This window comes from Aethalodelphis obliquidens, unplaced genomic scaffold (genome assembly GCF_003676395.1).
Source record: "Aethalodelphis obliquidens isolate GAN/ISIS:26980383/991018 unplaced genomic scaffold, ASM367639v1 scaffold1, whole genome shotgun sequence".
Taxonomy (NCBI): Eukaryota; Metazoa; Chordata; class Mammalia; order Artiodactyla; family Delphinidae; genus Aethalodelphis; species Aethalodelphis obliquidens.
The window spans coordinates 68,207,268-68,224,494 of record NW_020837945.1 but is presented as its reverse complement, the minus strand read 5'-3'; the positions used below and the strand labels follow the sequence as shown (position 1 = coordinate 68,224,494).

Sequence of the window (17,227 nt, the reverse complement as noted above, 5' to 3'; positions counted from 1 at the left end):
CGTGGTTCTCCACTCTAAGGTTATGAAGAATTCTGCCCACATTTTCTTCTAGTATTTTTCTGGTTTTATCCTTAACATTTAAACCTTTCATCCAGTGGAATTTTTCCTAGTTGGTGTGAGTTATGGATCTAAATTTATCTTTTTACAAATGACTACCCACTTGTCCTAACTCCATTTATTAAAATCCCTAAGATACCACCTTTATCATTAAAATAAATTTTAAGCCATTTGGGATCATAATAGAAAAAGCTCTATAATTTGTCAGTTTTGTCCAGAATACCATTACAAGGGAAATTAGCTTTCAAGGTATGATCTATAACTTTACATTACTAGAGCAGAGCAAACTCTTAAGTATGGTAAAAAAAATTAAATTTATTTAAACAGACAAACAAACAGATCCCGTGGGGCTACCGACAGGCACGGAGGAGATCGGGAGAGGTGGGCACCGCCGAGGGAGTGTGTGGTGAGAGTGAGTGTTTGCATTTCAGGTCTCCCCCTTGCCCGCCTCCAGGAGCTGGGAGTACAGAGGGGCCCACCATGGTGTTCCCGGGACCCCTGGCTGTCACCCTGCTGCCGCCCAGCCTCACACTGCTGGTGGTGCACCTCGCCAGCTCCCAGGATGTCGCCAGTGAACCCAGCAGTGAGCAGCAGCTGTGCTCCCTGAGGGAACACCCCATCGTGGCCTTTGCAGGTGAGAGCCACTTCCCTCTCGGTCCTTTTTTGCAATGACTGTGTCCTGAAGGACTTAGTGTCTCTTTGGCTGTTGGAAGTCATTTCTTGTAGGGTACGGGAGACTCTTCCTCTGGGGATAGATGTAAGAAGGATGGGCAGCCATGGGCTCGAGGTCTGATTTTAGTCTCCAGACAATTTGTTCAGGCCCTTCATCCATTTTTCCCTGGGGGAGGAGGTGGTCTTTCTCTGGAATTCCTTTGCCGGAGAATGAGGTTATAGATGCCCAGGGTGCTGTAGCCAAGGGTTGGTTGGTCATCTTGTGCTTCCAGCTCTTCTGGAAGCACAAGCTCTATTTCTTGGCTACCCTGGGAAAGAATGAAGCTGACTCGCTCATTAGGAAGTGCCTAGAGATCTCTGGAAAGGTTCCCTGTGCTCTAAGATGGCTGCAGGGATGCCTGTCTGGCGCCTTGGGAGCCCCCAGGGAAAGGGGCCTTGATGACAAATAACTCCTTCTGTCAAGGAAGGGCATGAGAGTGTCTTATCATAGTCTTTCCCAGACTGGAGTTTGTGAGTCGCTGGACATATTCTGAGGGGTCCATAAGTTCTTAATAAGTTTCTAAAATTAGTATATACATTTGATGATAATCTAAAATCATAACAAAACACAAATCCTGGAGCATCCTGCACGTTCTCCCTCAACCTGTTAGCCGGTTTGGTGGTCACTGGGGGTGTTAGGACCACATCGACACTTCAGGATCCGTCACCTCCATGATGGAGCTCACACTGGGATCTGCAGATGTGGTCTCAGGGGTCCCCATGTTCTTAAGTGATAAACACCCATCCTATTTCCTCTTCACAATAACACTGGCAGCGAGGCAGGGCAAGGGCTGTCACCTCTGTTTACAAATGGGGAGGGCTGAGGTGTAGACGGTTGGAGCGACTTGTCAGAGCCAGATCTCCGTGTCTGCTTCCTGACTCCATCCCGGGCTCTTCCCATTACCCGCCGCAAAGGGACCAGGTGCGTCCACCGTCAGATGCGCGGCAGCCCATCCTCTGTGATTCCACACAGCCAGCTGAGAGAGGCAAGATGGAAACCAGAGTGGAGAAATGAATCCATAAGACCGAGGCGGGCATGGGATTCGGCGGGTGGGGAAGGCAGTATGGATAGGAGTTGGGGCAGCGAGGTGGGGAGGCTGGAGGCGTTTCAGATGTGTGGGATTCCCAGCTGTGGGCTGGCTCCTGTCTCCGGGAGGAGGGTTTCCAGCTGTCTTCTCCGTGCTGTCTTGTTTGAGCTGGGATCTGAGGCTTCGAAGGCTTAAGTGGATTAGAGCAAATTAGTAATGTCCTTAAACCTACAAAACGCACGCACACCCTCCGACTTCTGATGGCTTCTGGAGGCTGTCACTGCAGGGAGGGACCAACGAGCAGAATCCTGAGCGTGTCCTCATGCGGGGGCCGCCTGCGGCAGCTCCTAATGAGCCCTTTCTTCTCAGGGGCTTTGCTGGGGCACGGCTGGCCTGGCTGATCCTGGGGCCATGGACAATGGAAGGAGAGCAGGGAAATCCCTGTCACCCAGCCAGGCGGATCTGTACTGGAACAAACTGGCTGGTGATGGGAGGAGGGTGGAGAGGTGGAGGATGTGTTCCTTGAAAGCCTGGCTTCCTTGACACCATTTCTGATCTTCAGCTGTAAATTACTTGAATGAAACTGACTTCCCACCCCACCCCCTTTCAGAAGGAAGGAATGAGGCCCAGAGTGACATAGGCAGTTGACACAGAGTGACTAAGAAATCCCCTGAGCCCCAGGTGAGCAGAGATGGTCCGTCCTAGACTGACAGCCCTGGAGACGGGCGTCATCTCTGTTTTTCCTCCTCAGGCCTCCTGGCCTCCCCAAAATTCACCCGTTCCCTCTTTCTGTTGGCTTTGGGTTTTCCTGTCTATTGGCCAAATTTTTCTTGGGCCCCTGACCCAATACCTGACTCCAGGCACGGAGCTGGACGCTGCGGGGCCTCAGAGGTGAAGAAGTTTCCTTTGAGTACTCATGTCCCTGTTGTTCCTTAAATGTCGCTCCCTTTGGTCCCCCAGTGCAGTTAGTCCTGGATGAGGGCTGGTCCTCTTGTCTCCCCGCATCCTTTAGTTCTGCTGGGCACAGACTAGGGACTCCATTCATGTTGGGTGACTATGTTCTGGGTGATGCCGTGTTCCAGAGAAGCTGCCATAACCCAGCCCTGCACCAGCCCCCAGCTTCCAGATGTTACATTTTACTTCTGACAGTTGAGTAGGCTTCTAACCCTGTAGCTGTGAGTTTCCGTCTCCCCTGACACCTGGCTGATCTGTGAATAACCCCTAAATACCCCAGAGGAGCTGCCAATTGCAGAATCTGACAGACGTTCTTCTGTTTTGTAAGGTTAAATTTTCTCCTATGGGTTTCTTTTAAGGGGATCCACCTGTGTGTCTCTCTGGCCTGCACGTTATTCCTTTTGCCACAGCTTGGTCTGTCGAGGTGGCGGGGAGAAGCCAGTATGGAGTTCACACTGGCAGTGGTTAATCCACAAAGTGGGTAATTGAATTGACTATAATTAAAATCACAGGCACGTCATGGAGAATGTCATTTTTCTCTTAAAGTCACTGTCCAAAGCGTTCACTGCACATGGAGCTCAGAACGTGCTCGGTGTTTTAACAACAGCCTTCCCTCTGGTCCTGTTTGCCTGTGTAATAAGAGGAAGCTGGCTCCCTTCCAAAGACAGCTCCCCCAGGATCACCACGCTGTGCCCGCTGCATCTCCCCCCCTTGCCCCTTCCTCCTTGCCCTTGTCAGTCACTTCGGGGTAAGGAAGAGGGACAGAAACTGGAAGGGACCGCCCCCCCTCCTCCACCCCCACCTCCCACTGTCTTCCTGGCTCCTGCCCTTTTTCCTCTTCCTCTCCCTTCTCCCCAAGAAAGGGTTGGAATGAAGGCTGAGCTGAGCCATCTCCAGATGGAGTTTCTCCTGGTTTGCTGCAGACCAGTCATACCACGTCTTCCCCTGTTCAGCTGCCCACATCTGGAATACCCCTGTCAGAATGGAAGAAGGGGATTAAAGTGCAAGCCAGTTGCTACTATTGAAGAACACCCAGTATGCTGGGGATGGCAACCCCTCACACACACACATACACACACACACATACACACACACCCCACCCGGAAAACAGATGAGCACATTCAGAGTGACAAAAACATGCAGTATGAATGGAACACGAAGGGTGGAGAGAATAGGGAACAAAATAAGATCAGGATGGAGAGGTTATAATCCAGGAAGGCTTCCTGGAGAAGGAGGACCCTTGGCTTAGTCTCTAAGGTACCATGATATCCTATCAGGGTTTCTGAGAGCAGCCCTGAGGTCAGCTAAAAACCCGGCCTACCCGACTCCACATCCACTCCTTATACTGTGATCACCCAAATGCCATTGCAACTTCGTGATGGTTCTTGCCAACCTATAGTCACCTGCTGAGGGCAGAGGCAGACACAAAGGATTTGCTTCATTTTGCTGCAGTTTTTCTTTCTTCTTTTTTGTAATCGTCCATATCACAGTTTTCTGAAAAACATCCAACTCGCAAAACCTTCAGTTCTCCAGGGAGCGATTAAGTGTTTGCCTGCCGTGCAGAAATGAAGCACTGCTTTTACTCTGTAGTGGAGGGATAATGAGCACTGATTTATTTCCCTTGGATCACACACACACACACACACGCACACACACACACACACACACACACTACTCTGGGCCTTCTGGGAGCCAGTTACTAATACACTGTGAGGAAGAAATCTCAGGGCCTCCTCACATTCCCCTCATCTTTACCCTATCGGCGGGAAAGTTCCTCTGCCCCACAGCTTTCTCTCTTTACTGGTCAGTTCCCTCACATCCATGAAGAAGGAGCTGAAGGAGAGCTATTAAGGGACTGTGAGCCAAGATGGGGGAAGTGGTTCTCCATTTGGAGGGAAAGTCAGCTGGGCACTGTTCCCCAGGTGTACCCTCTCCAGACCACTGCCCCATCCATCCAGAGGGCTTCGAGGTCTCCTCTGCCCACCTGGTCCCCATGAAAGACTTTGGCCTTGGCTGGGAAGATTCTTCTTGGAGACAGAGATGGGCGCTGCCCACCCACTCTCCATTCCTTCCACCTCTGTGGAGTCTTGTCTGAAAACCTGAGGCTTCTTGTACAAAAGGGAGTTGACGATTATTCATACATTCATTCAAATACTTCCAGCTGCTGGGAGGAGGCTAGAGCTCCCGGAAGCAAGATTTTCCTTGTCCCCCAGGGCAAACTACCCGATTAGACACCCAGTGAGATAGGAGCTTTGATGGCAGTCAAGAAGAGGTCTATGGGAGCCCGTCACCTTGCGTGGGGGAGTCAAGGAAGGCTTCTTGGAGAAGGTGGGGTGGGGACGGGGACAAACAGGAACTGTTCCACTGAGGAAGAATAGAATTGCAAAGGTTTGCAGGCTCCTGCGGGATAGATCTGGAGATGTGCACTGTGTTCTGGTTGAGTGTGGCTGGAGTGGAGGGTTTAAGGGGGAATGTATAAGCAGAAGCTGCATTCTTTCAGTGGATCACTAGATCACTAATGTGCCAGGCATTCATTCTACGTGGGAGGACAGTGGACCAGAACCCAAAGGAGTTGGGACTTTTCCTGGAGGAAACTGGGAGCTATTAAAGAGTTCTAAGCTAGAGAGTGACATAACCAGATTCGCATTTTAGAGAGATCACTTTGTTGCCTTGTGGGAAATGGGCTGGAGGGGCAAGAGTGGAAGCCATGCCTGTTAGGATGCTGTTGGCGCCAGTCCAGGCAAGAGATGATGGTGGCTTGGCTGGGGAATAGGGTGCAGAGGGCGAGATGGATGGATTTCAGAGAACGGACAGGATTTGCCAGTATGTTTGGCGTGGCTGGTGAGGGTCTCGGGGGGTCAAGGATGATTACAGGTGTCCCTTTGTGCAGCTAGGGGGTGGGTGGAGCCCTTCTCTGAGCTAGGGAACAAAGCAGGAGCAGTGACACCACCCCCACTCCCTGTCCCCCAGCCGGCTGCTCACAGAGGTGGGCAGGCAGAACCCAGATCTCCGGGGTGCCCCTGCCTCACTGCAGCCCTTCCGTTCTTGGGTCCGATGCTGGTGCAGCTGGGAGCCCCTGGGCCAACAGTAACCGAATGGCTGCTTCTCCCTCCCCCAGATCTGAAGCCATGGGTCTCTAACTTCACCTACCCTGGAGCCCAAGATTTCTCCCAGCTCGCTCTGGATCCTTCCAGAAACCAGCTCATCGTGGGAGCCAGGTAATGAGGTACAGGAGGGTTGGGGCCAGGACTGGGGGATCAATTCTAAGCGAACTGAGTGGAGGGAATATCATTTGGCATGACCCTCTGTGGGCAGACCCTCACCCTGGGCTCCTATTCCGCCCTACCAGGCCCTCTCTGTGTCTGAATGTCAGTCCCCCAGAAAAGGAAGCAGTGGATGGGTAGGTGGGGGGAGGTGGGAAGGAAGTGACCTCCAGATCTCAGCAAGACACATTCCTCAGGGTCTGGCAGTTATCAAGGGCAGGAATGCCTGCTGGAACCTCCCAGCCCCTGTCCCTGCCATCCTGCCAGGACCTACCTAGCTGGTGTCCTCCCCATGCAGAGAAGGTGCCCAGGAGCCCCCTGCTGGCTGGCTGGCTGCCTGCACCTGGGACATGAGACACGGGCCATGTGCTTCTTTTATGAAGGACCTCACCTCCCCGTTGCCTGATATCAGTTAGCCCCACTGCCCAGATCTGGTATTCAAGGGGTAATACACTCTAGGGAGGACTTGTAGAGACTTTACAGAGCAGAGTAGGAGGAGAGAGTCCTCAAAATCCTAGACCTTCAGCTCTGGTAGGGAAGGGAGCTTAGAGATGGTCTGTTCCAGTGGGACCAGAAGCATCAGCAGCATTGGGAAACTTGTTAGAAATCAAATTCTTGGGCCCTACCCCAGACCTGATGAGTCAGAAACTCTGGAGGTGGGGCCCAGCAACCTGTGTTTTAACAAGCACTCCAGGTAAGCCTGATGAACACTGGAGTTTCAGAATCACTGGCCTAATCCAACTGTCCTCATTTTCAACATGAGGAAGCAGAGGCTGGAGTGGGGAAGGTGACCTTCCCAAGACCACGTAAACAAGATGACAACAGAGTCTGGGGACGAGAACCCAGGTCCCCTAACCTCAGGGCTAGAGTTTTCTCTGCCAACCCACGTTACCACCTCCAACTGCACTGCTGTTTTTCAGAAGCTCTTCGCCCCAGGGGTTCTGATTCAGCAGGTCTGGGGTGAGGGAGGATGGTCACTGGGTTGGATGCCTCCAGGCTCCACTGTGTAGCTGACCATCCTTGACTTCTGGGCTTTCCTGAGTGGCCCCACCCCTTCATTTGCCACGTGAAAAGGAGGCAAGTCGAGGACGGAGCTCTGGACCAGATGAGCTGCATTCTTGTCCTGGGTAATCTTGACCTGTGAGCCTCAGTTTCCTCATCCGTAAAGTCCGGGTTATGTGATGCTGCCAACATCACAGAGCTATTAAGAAGCTGGGGCTGAATGCATTTTATTTTTTTAATTTTGAAATTAACTTATTACTTTGCATCAGTGATATGTGTTATGGTATAACATTCAGAAGGTACAAAAGTGAAAAGCAGGGCCAGCCCACTATACACCAAGCAGGACCCCTCACTGGAGGCGTGCCCTGTGGTGAGTTTGCATGTCCTCTCGAAAGTAATCTCTACATATGCAAGTATACAAGAGTGTGGACCTTATTTTCCAAGCAAAGAGAATCATTGTTTTACTTTTTATGTTGAGATAATGGTAGATTTACGTGCAGTTGTAAGAAATAATACAGAGATCGCATCCTTATATCCTTCACCCCATTCCCCCCCACACAGTGGTAACATCTTGTATAACCATAATACAACACTGCAGTCAGGAAGCTGACATTAATGCCATCCTTCCACCTGATTCAGAGTCCACCAGCTTTACATATGTAGTTTTTAGACTCCTGATGCCTTTGAAATAAGACAGAGAAAGACAAACACCGAATGTTATCATTTATATGTGGAATCTAAAAAATAAAACAAACGAATTCATATAGCAAAACAGAAACAGACTCACAGATATAGAGGACAAACTACTGGTTACCAGTGGGGAGAGGAAAGGAGGGGGGCGAGACAGGAGTCGGGGATTAAGAGAAACTATTATCTATAGAATAAATAAGCCACAAGAATAAACTGTACAGCACAGGGAAATAAAGCCAATATTTTATAATAACTTTACATGGAGTATAAGCTATACTTTTTTTTTTTTAATTAAGACTTTTGTTTTTTAGAGCAGTTTTAGGTTGGCAGCAAACTTGACAGGAAGGTACAGAGAGTTCCCATAGACACCCCCGCCCCAGGCAGGCCCAGCTTCCCTCACCACCAGTAGCCTCCACCACAGGTGCATTTGTTACAATTGATGAACCTACACTGACACATCATCATCACCCAAAGCCCAGCGTTTACCTTAAGGTTCACTCTTGGTGGTGTACATCTGTGGGTCTGGACAAACGTATAATATCATGTACTCATCATTAGGGTAACATACCCAGTAGTTTCACTGCCCTAAAAGTCCCCTGTGCTCTGCCTGTTCATCCCCGCCGCCACCCCACCCCCTGGCAACCGCTGATCGTTTTAATGTCTCCATAGTTCTGCCTTTTCCCAGAATACCATATAATGAAATCATACAGCATATAACCTTTCCAAATTGGCTTTTTTCACTTAGTAATATGTATTTAAGCTTCCCTACGTCTTTCCATGGCTTGATAGCTCATTTCTTTTTAACACTGAATAATATTCCATTGTCCTGATGCACCACAGTTTACCCACGCAACTACTGAAGGACATTTTGGTTGCTTCCAAGTTCTGGCAATTATGAATAAAGCTGTTATAAACATCCGTGTGCAGGTTTTTGTGTGGATATAAGTTTCCTTATTTAAGGTTTTCGAGCAGCAGGCTGATATGATGAAAACAGTGTTTGAGGAGGATGAATCTGGCAGCCCCGTGCAGGTGGCGATGTGGAGGAGAGGAAGCACGAAGTGGCAGAGGGGCAGTTTGGGCAAGAGGAGACAGGCTGGGCCAGGGAGGTGGCCGAGGGAAGGAGGAAGATGACCTGCCTGGGTCCCCACAAGAGCTCCATGAGGCTTTATGTTGAACAGAAACAGGTTCCATGGTTGGGAAGGGGGTGTGGGAGGCTGTGCCCAGGGCCTGCTGGGATGGCGGGGAACAGAGACAGTGTGGGCTTTGGGAGCAGATGCGTCTGGGTTTCAATCCCACATCCTGCACTTACTATCTCTGTGATTTGGGCCATTTACCCAAACTGTTTCCTCTTCTGTAAAATGGAGTTTTCTCTCTACTCCCGGCGTGGCAGTGCAGATTAAATGAGCAAATGGAGGTGAAGCTCTCCCTGGGGTCGGCCCACTGTCAGCCGTCTGCAGTCGGCACCCAGTCCTGGCACCCCATGAGGCAGGAGCCAGGAAGCTGTTCCTGGAGACCTACCTGCAGAACCAGCCTGACTTACCATCTCTGTTTCTGTTTTCACAGGAACTACCTCTTCAGACTCAGCCTTGCCAATGTCTCCCTCCTTCAGGTACATTTGCTTCCCTTCCCTGTAATTTCCCTGGTATTTGGGGGCTGGGGCCAGGGCAGCACAAGGAGTGAGATTCAGAATTCAACCCCCAGGGTTGAAAACAGGAGCCCTGTGTTCTTTTCACTGGCTGTGGACTCACACTGGCAGTGGGGGTAATGGCTGGGAAGATATTTGGAAGTGGGGGCGTGGCCACAGAAACACGGGGGCACACGCGGGGCTCCTGCGTTGTGAGGACAGGAGCTAGGTGCTCCTGTTTGCCTAGACTGAGGGGTCCCAGGACGCAGGACTTTCACTAGAACCAGTACAGTACTGGGCAAACTGGAACGGCTGGTCATGCTAAGTCCAGCTGCTAAATCCACAGGAGGGTCTCTGGGTTTGGGCCTCGAGGGAAAGGGTGGCCCTGGTTCCTTTCTTAGCCTGGCCTGAGTGATCCCATTGTAGCTCAGCGTTTTCACTGAGCTGCGACTGATTTGTTCTCTGCTGCCAGGAAGGACTCCCCCAGCATCATTCCCTGAGTGCTTTGGGAGGCACTTTGATGGGACTCCTGGATCCAGAACATTTATCCCAGATTGAGAAACAGATGCCGTATCACCTCTGCAGAGGCTGGACGTTCTAGAGAAAGGAAGGCCATCTCTTTGTCAGTGAGGGGAGGCCTCAGTTCCTGCGTCCAGGGGAGGCTTGCTGGTCTCCAGCGATCAAGTGTTCCTTGAGCACTTGCTGTGTATCAAAAGTGAGCTGGGGGCTTCCCTGGTGGCGCAGTGGTTGAGAGTCCGCCTGCCGATGCAGGGGACACAGGTTCGTGCCCCGGTCCGGGAAGATCCCACATGCCGCAGAGCGGCTGGGCCCGTGAGCCATGGCCGCTGAGCCTGCGCGTCCGGAGCCTGTGCTCCGCAACGGGAGAGACCACAACAGTGAGAGGCCCGCGTACCGCAAAAAAAAAAAAAAAAAGTGAGCTGGGGGAGGAGGGGCTATAAGACAAGCAGAGTCTCTGGCCGCTAGGGCTCACAGCACAGCCAGGAAAAGATGATGAGTGATACACAGAACCTAATTAGAGAATGGTACAAGGAGTTAGTCAGGGCCTGGGCTATTTGGTATCGTGTTTCACTACAAAGGGCAGTTGGGGAAGGGGAGACCTCCTTGGTGAGCTAGTGTGACACTCTGGTCTAGTTTCTTCTAGCTGCACCTGGGTCTAGACCCCCAGGGGCCATTGCAGCTGGTTGCCACAGAGGAGGTGCTCCACAGGGAGCAGAAAAGGTGTGACCATCCGAAAGGAGGAGCCAGGAAGAACTAGGGGAAATTGAAAAGAAATTCCATTCATCCATTTTTAATAAACATTAATAAACATTAACAAACATTTATGGAATACCTACTATATGCTGGGTGCTGTCCCAGGCACGGTACTAGGCATTTGAGATCCCAAGGTGAATCAGGCTCTGTCCCTTGCCTGAAGGAGCAAGCATATAAGAGTTCATAAATGATTCCCTTTCCTGGATGGGACATGTTCCTGGGGCCTGGGCTGGAGCAAGGTGGAGTAAATTCCCAGAGGCAGCATCCCATGTCCTGCCAGCTTGGTTGGTCACAAGCAGCCCAGCCAGAGCCTAGTTTCCAAGTGACTTCCATGGGAAATGAAACCAAGATGCCAAACCCTGCAGGTCAGGGCCTGGGGGCAGCCAGTGCACAGATGGTCCAAAGTGGGTGGGAGGAAGTGGATCCAAGGGTCCTGCCTTATGCTCAGGAGAAAGTTGGCTTTTTATTAAGTTCCCATGGTCAGCAAATGAAAGTCTTCTGGAACAGTAAAGTGGCCAAAGTGGGGAAAGAGAGACAGATGCACAGAAATAATGGCAGTGCTGTGGGAAGCATGTAAGAAGGGGTGCATGCCAGGTGCCAGGTGCCCAGAGGCATGAGGAACCCCCAGGCTCCGCAGGGTCTGAAAAGTCTTCCCAGAGAGCTGCCCTTGGGCAGCAGTTTGAAGGATGGGGGTTGGCCAGGCAGCTAAGGAGGAGACAAGGTGTGAAATAGCATGGAGCACTGAGGGGGGCAGTGTGGCAGGATCATGGGGTGGGAGTGGGATAAAGGTAGGAGATGAGGCCCAGGAAGAGAGAGAGGCTACATCACAGAGGGTCTTCATGGCTGAGCAGAAGGGTCCATATTTTATTTTGAAGGCAAAGAGGTATAAGCCGAGAAGTGGCATGAACAGATTTGGTGTTCAGATCACCCAGCCCAATGCAGAGAATGCATTAGCAGAGGAGCTCGTTAGGAGAAACGGCAACAATCCCGGTAATTGATGGGGACAATTGAATTAAGGCAGCAGAGTGGGGGTGGAGAGAAGAAAGGAAATGATCTCCAGGTGGCAGAATCATAGCGTCACAGCATCACACGGCTCCACAGAGCACCAGGCACATTGTCTTCTGCGTGAAGGTGACCCCTAGAGTTGGGAAGCTGGCAGCCCTGGAGGGCTTCGCGAAGGCTTGGACTACAGTGGTACCATCTAGGTTTCTGGCTTGCAGAGCTGGGTAGCATAAATCAGGATGGGACTGGAGCTAGCCTGACTCTAGACACTGGTTCTCCCTCGGTTGCCCGCTAGAATCACCAGAGGAGCTTTACAAAGCACTGATGCCCAAGAGGTTCTGTTCTAGGGTACAGCCAGCCGGGCACTGGGATTTTTAAAGGCTCCCAGGTGATTCCTTTGTGCAGCCAGATATAGGAACCACTGCTCTAGGATGTTAAGGCCTTTTTTGTAGATGCTGCCCAACTGGTTCGGCTTCCCCAGGTGTCCTTGACAGTTGACCTGCAGGTCCTGGGTCCCGTCCCTTACCAGATGTTAGGACCCTCCGGCTTGATGCTGAGGCCTGGCGTTTGGTTCATTCTACTCCGTGTGGATCTGGTCTCAGCCATGGGAAGGTACCTTCTGCCAGCCCTATCACTCATGATTGAGGCAGGAGCTGGGCCTCTGGGGCTTTTCTGAAGGCTTTTCTGCAGACCAGCCACAGCTGCACCAGGAATTGGTTTTACCACCTTCCCAGGGTGTCTCTTAGGGCCTGACTCCAGGAGTTCAGATTGGATTCTTTGTAACAGAGCTAAGGAGATAAATAAATACAATTCATGTTCACATCCCCACCTCCCCACCATAGGGGGAACCACCTAGCCACAAAGAGGAGGGAACGAGAGAGAAGTTAGAGCGGGCTGTCCAGCATCCCCTCGACCAGGCAGGAGGCCGACCTCAGCCTCTGGTCTCCTGGTTTGTACTCTGATGAGAAAGCCCTGCCTTTTGACCATGAAAGCTGGACTTCATTGAGCGCTCCTCCATTGCCCTGTCTGGGGCTTTGGGTTCCTGTTTATAAGCTTTCAGTCCACAGCATCTGCTATCACAATTGGCTCACAGCAACTAACTGCTAAAAATGAGCTGCACCCCTTTGCTGAAAAGAGGAGACAGGGTCAAGGCCTCCCTGCTCCCCAGCCCAGCTTCCTTTACTCTCCATCCTGCCTGGTGCACACACGCAGTTATAAATCTCCATTACAGACAACTGATCCTCCCACGTGGCCCCAGGGTATGATTTAACCAAACTTAAACCTCAGTGCTTTATTGATAGTTTAAATAATTAACATCCCTTAAAGAAAAATCTAAATGCAAACAGTTTATGCAAACCAGTGTCCATTAAAAGGACTTCTAAGTACCTAACCCCTGTTAAATAATTTGTGTAAACTACTCTGCCTTAAGGAAAATAGAAAAACCCAGCTTCCTTCCAAGTCTCTAAGCAACGAGGGAGGAGAGATGCAGGTAGCGGCAGAGGGGGCAGGGTGCGTGCGTGCCTGCGTGTGTGTGTGTGTGTGTGTGTGTGTGTGTGTGTGTGCGTGTGCGCGCGCGCACGCCCGTGCTTGCAGAAGGGGAGGGGAAACCAAATCAACTCACCAGTGATTGTCATTTATCACTGTAACTTACTAAACTGGTGTGGGAAAGAAAAGGTGGCGAGTGGTCGACAGTGTCAGGGGGATGCTGAATGATAAGCTTACTTGGATTGGTCAATCAGGAGCTCATGAGCCACCTGTGCCACAGCAGTTCCAGAGGATGACATGGCTGGAGGCCTAATTGCAATGGATGTATGATCTTGGGCTGCCACGTGTCCTGCACGTGCAGACATGGGGACTGTTCTGCACATACGCATCAGGATGCACATGGGGCTTTGTTTGCGCCTGGGCAGATGGTGAGGCTGATCCTGAGCTCTTTTCTCGTTGTCTCCACATTGTCCAAACTAAGCTGGCAGCTCCATAGTTTTTTGAAATCTAAACTCTGATGAGCGGTGGACTTAATGCTCAGCTGTTTTAATGTTCAGCCGTCGTCTCTGGTGTCCAGGGGTGCTGCTGAGTCTGTAAGGAGATTATCCAATTCCTGGCTGTCTCAACTGCTCTCCCCATACCAGAAAACCATGCCGTTTCTCTTTGCTAGAGACTGCCGTCCTGGAATTTCTGGGACAGTCCTAGTTTAAGGCGTTCTGCATGGCCGATTATCATACACATCTTATCTCCACTCCTTCACAAAATTCACTAAAAGGACAGTGAGAAATTTTAAAAGGTACAGATCTGCAATGACAGAGAGAACAAAAGAGATGTCAGTAGAGAAGAGATTAAATGTATTCTGGGAAGGTGGAAAATGGATGGAGCAAATCATAACCAATTTAGTAGAGTAGAACAGTTTTACAGAGGGAGATATGCCAGAGAAGCATGATGACTCCCCAGAAGGCCTCAGAAATTGGGGTGTTGGATATTGTGGAATGTGAGGATGAGGTACAAGGCTAAAAGGGGGAAATGGTTGAAATTATCTAAATTGAGAGGTCAGAACCCACATCTCCTGTCCCATCCCACACAGTAATCCCTTCCTCCATTTCCCCCTCCCCCAATAAAGGGAGATTAAGACCCTTTTTTTTTCATTAAAAAAAAATTTTATTGAAGTGTAGTTGATTTGCAAAGTTGTGCTAATTTCTTCTGTGCAGCAAAGTGACTCAGTTATACATATATATATATACTTTTTCATAGTCCTTTCCATTTTGTTTTGTCACAGGATATTGAATATAGTCCCCTGTGCTATACAGTAGGACCTTGTTGTTTATCCATCCTGTATATAATAATTTGCCTCTGCTAATCCCAAACTCCCATTCCTTCCCTCCCCTCCCCCACCTTGGCAACCACAACTCTATTCTCTATGTCTGTGAGTCGTTCTGTATTGTAGATATGTTCATTTGTGCCGTATTTTAGATTCCACATATAAGTGATATCATACGGTATTTGTCTTTCTCTTTCTGACTTACTTTGTTCATTATGCTAATCTCTAGGTTCATCCATGTTGCTGCAAATGGCATTATTTCATTCTTTTTTGATGGCTGAGTAACGTTCCATTGTCTATATATGCCACATCTTCTTTATTCATTCATCTGTTGATGGACATTTAGGTTGTTTCCATGTCTTGGCTATTGTAAATAGTGCTGCTGTGAACATAGGGGTGCATGTATCTTCTTGAATTATACTTTTGTCTGGGTATACACCCAGGAGTGGAATTGCTGGATCATGTGGCAACTCTAGTTTTAGTTTTTTTGAGGAACCTCCATACTTTTTCCATAGCTGCTGCACCAGTTTACATTCCCACCAACAGTGTAAGAGTGTTCCCTGTTCTCCACACCCTCTCCAGCATTTGTTATTTATAAACTTTTTAATGATGGACATTCTGACAGGTGTGAGCTGGTACCTTGTTGTAGTTTTGATTTGCATTTCTCTAATAATTAGCAATACTGAGCATCTTTTGATGTGCCTATTGGCCATCTGTATGTCTTCTTTGGAGAAATGTCTATTTAGGTCTTCTGCCCATTTTTTGATTGGGTTGTCTGGGTTTTTTTGTTGTTGAGTTGCATGAGCTGTTTGTATATTTTGGAAATTAAGCCCTCGTTGGTCGCATCATTTGCACATATTTTCTCCCAGTCTGTAGGTTGTCTTTTCATTTTGTTTGTGGTTTCCTTTGCTGTGCAAAAACTTGTAAGTTTGAGTAGGTCCCATTTGTTTATTTTTGTTTTTACTTCTATTGCCTTTGGAGACTGACCTAAGAAAACATTGGTATAGTTTATGTCAGAGAATGTCTTGCCTATGCTCTCTTCTAGGAGTTTTATGGTGTCATATCTTATGTTTAAGTCTTTAAGCTGTTTGAGTTTATTTTTGTGCATGGTGTAAGGGTGTCTTCTAACTTCATTGATTTGCATGCAGCTGTCCAACTTCCCCAGCACGACTTGCTGAAGAGACTTTTTTCCCATTTTATATTCTTGCCTCCTTTGTCAAAGATTAATTGACCCTACGGTGTGGGTTTTTTTCTGGGCTCTCTATTCTGTTCCACTTATCCATCTGTCTGTTTTTGTGCCAATGCCACGTTGTTTTGATTACTGTAGCTTTGTAGTATTGTCTGAAGTCTGGGAGGGTTATGCCTCCTGCTTTAAGACCCTTTCTTTAAAGACCCAACTGGTGAGCCTCCAAATTTGGAGATTCCAGGAAAGGTGAAATCGCACTGATGGGGTACGGGGCTAGAACAATATTTCTTTTTCTCTCTTTGTGCAATTTATTTATTGAAGAAAACTGGTCATTTGTCCTATAGTGTTTCCCACAATCCTGACTTTGCTGATTGTAATCCAAATGGTACAATTTAATGTATTCCTCTGTTCCCTGTATCATCTGTGAATTGATTGTTAGATTTAAAGACTTTATTTAGTTTAGATTCTGGCAAGATTACTTCAGAGGTGTTATTGTGTACTTTTTTAGGTGGTACATAGTATCTGATTTTCTCTGTTTTTTTTTTAATGTTAGCAGCCATTGATGATTGTTTCCCAGATCCATTAATTCTTTAGGTATTACAGTATATTAGCCGGACTACTTCTACAAGGAGAAACTTCTCCTCATCTCCTATTTGATTACCCAATGATACAGTCATATAGAAAAGGCAGCATAAATATTTTGATACTCTGTCTTTATTCACCAGTTTTCAAATAATGAACTGGCTTGGAAGTATCTGTCAATGATGATCAGTTAATTTAATTTTATTATTATTACAGACTCATGGCTTTAAACGTTGTGGGTGTTGCAACCTATTACATTTATCTCTCACGACTATCCCATCTTTCGCCAGTAGGGGGCCTCTTCAAATTGGCTCCTGGCCCTGTGACACTATGACCCTAGTGGTCTTTGCTTCCTTACTATTTGGTGTGAGGAGATATCTAGGCTCACCTTGTACATTTCCTGCCCCAGACCTAGAATTAGTCGTTACTCCAAGAAACCTTGGCTCCTTTCAGTGGGAAATGGTTAATGATTTATTTTAAAATATCAATAGCCAAAAATCACCAGACATTTGAGGAAAGCCTCTACAGTGAAAGGGAAAGATCAAAACAAACAAGCAAACAGAATGAAGGAAGCTGTAAGAAACAGGGACAATGCAAGACATACAAGAAAACACTTTGTAAATTAATTTTAAAAACTAATTAGAATCTTCTGAGATATAAGAATATATTTTGTTTATAAAACATTAAATTAAAAATGAAAATTTAAAAAGTGATTGGGGAAATAAAAATTGAATGGAAGGATTAGAAGATAAAGTTGAAGAAATATCTCTCAGAAATTAGAACGACAAAAAAAAGAAATGAAAAACAGAGAAAAAATGAGAAATAACAGAAAACTAGAGGATCAATGCACAAGGGCCAACAGTGGATTGGATTAATAAGAGTTACAAAAAAGAGAACAGAGAAAAAAATGAGGAAGAAATTATGGATGAAATAACATAAGAAAATTTGCCAAAATAGAGGATGAGTCTTCACATTGAAAGGGCTGACTGAGTTCCCAAAAGAGACCCTGCACTAAGGCACATCACTGTGAATTTCAGGATACTGTTA

The 17,227-nt window shown here is 48.3% G+C and overlaps 1 protein-coding gene across 2 annotated transcripts in view; it reads left to right on the top strand.

Moving 5' to 3' along the window:
- The first annotated feature begins 494 nt into the window (after positions 1–494).
- Positions 495–17,227, top strand: part of SEMA5B (semaphorin 5B) — a 40,637-nt gene continuing 23,904 nt past the window's right edge. The window contains exons 1-3 of one of the 2 annotated variants that reach the window (XM_027106537.1): positions 495–691; positions 5,869–5,968; positions 9,269–9,314. In XM_027106537.1, the coding sequence (XP_026962338.1) occupies positions 538–691; positions 5,869–5,968; positions 9,269–9,314 (300 nt within the window). In that variant the 5' untranslated portion in view covers positions 495–537. The remainder of the gene's footprint in view (positions 692–5,868; positions 5,969–9,268; positions 9,315–17,227) is intronic. The other variant, XM_027106530.1, reaches the window with a different exon arrangement.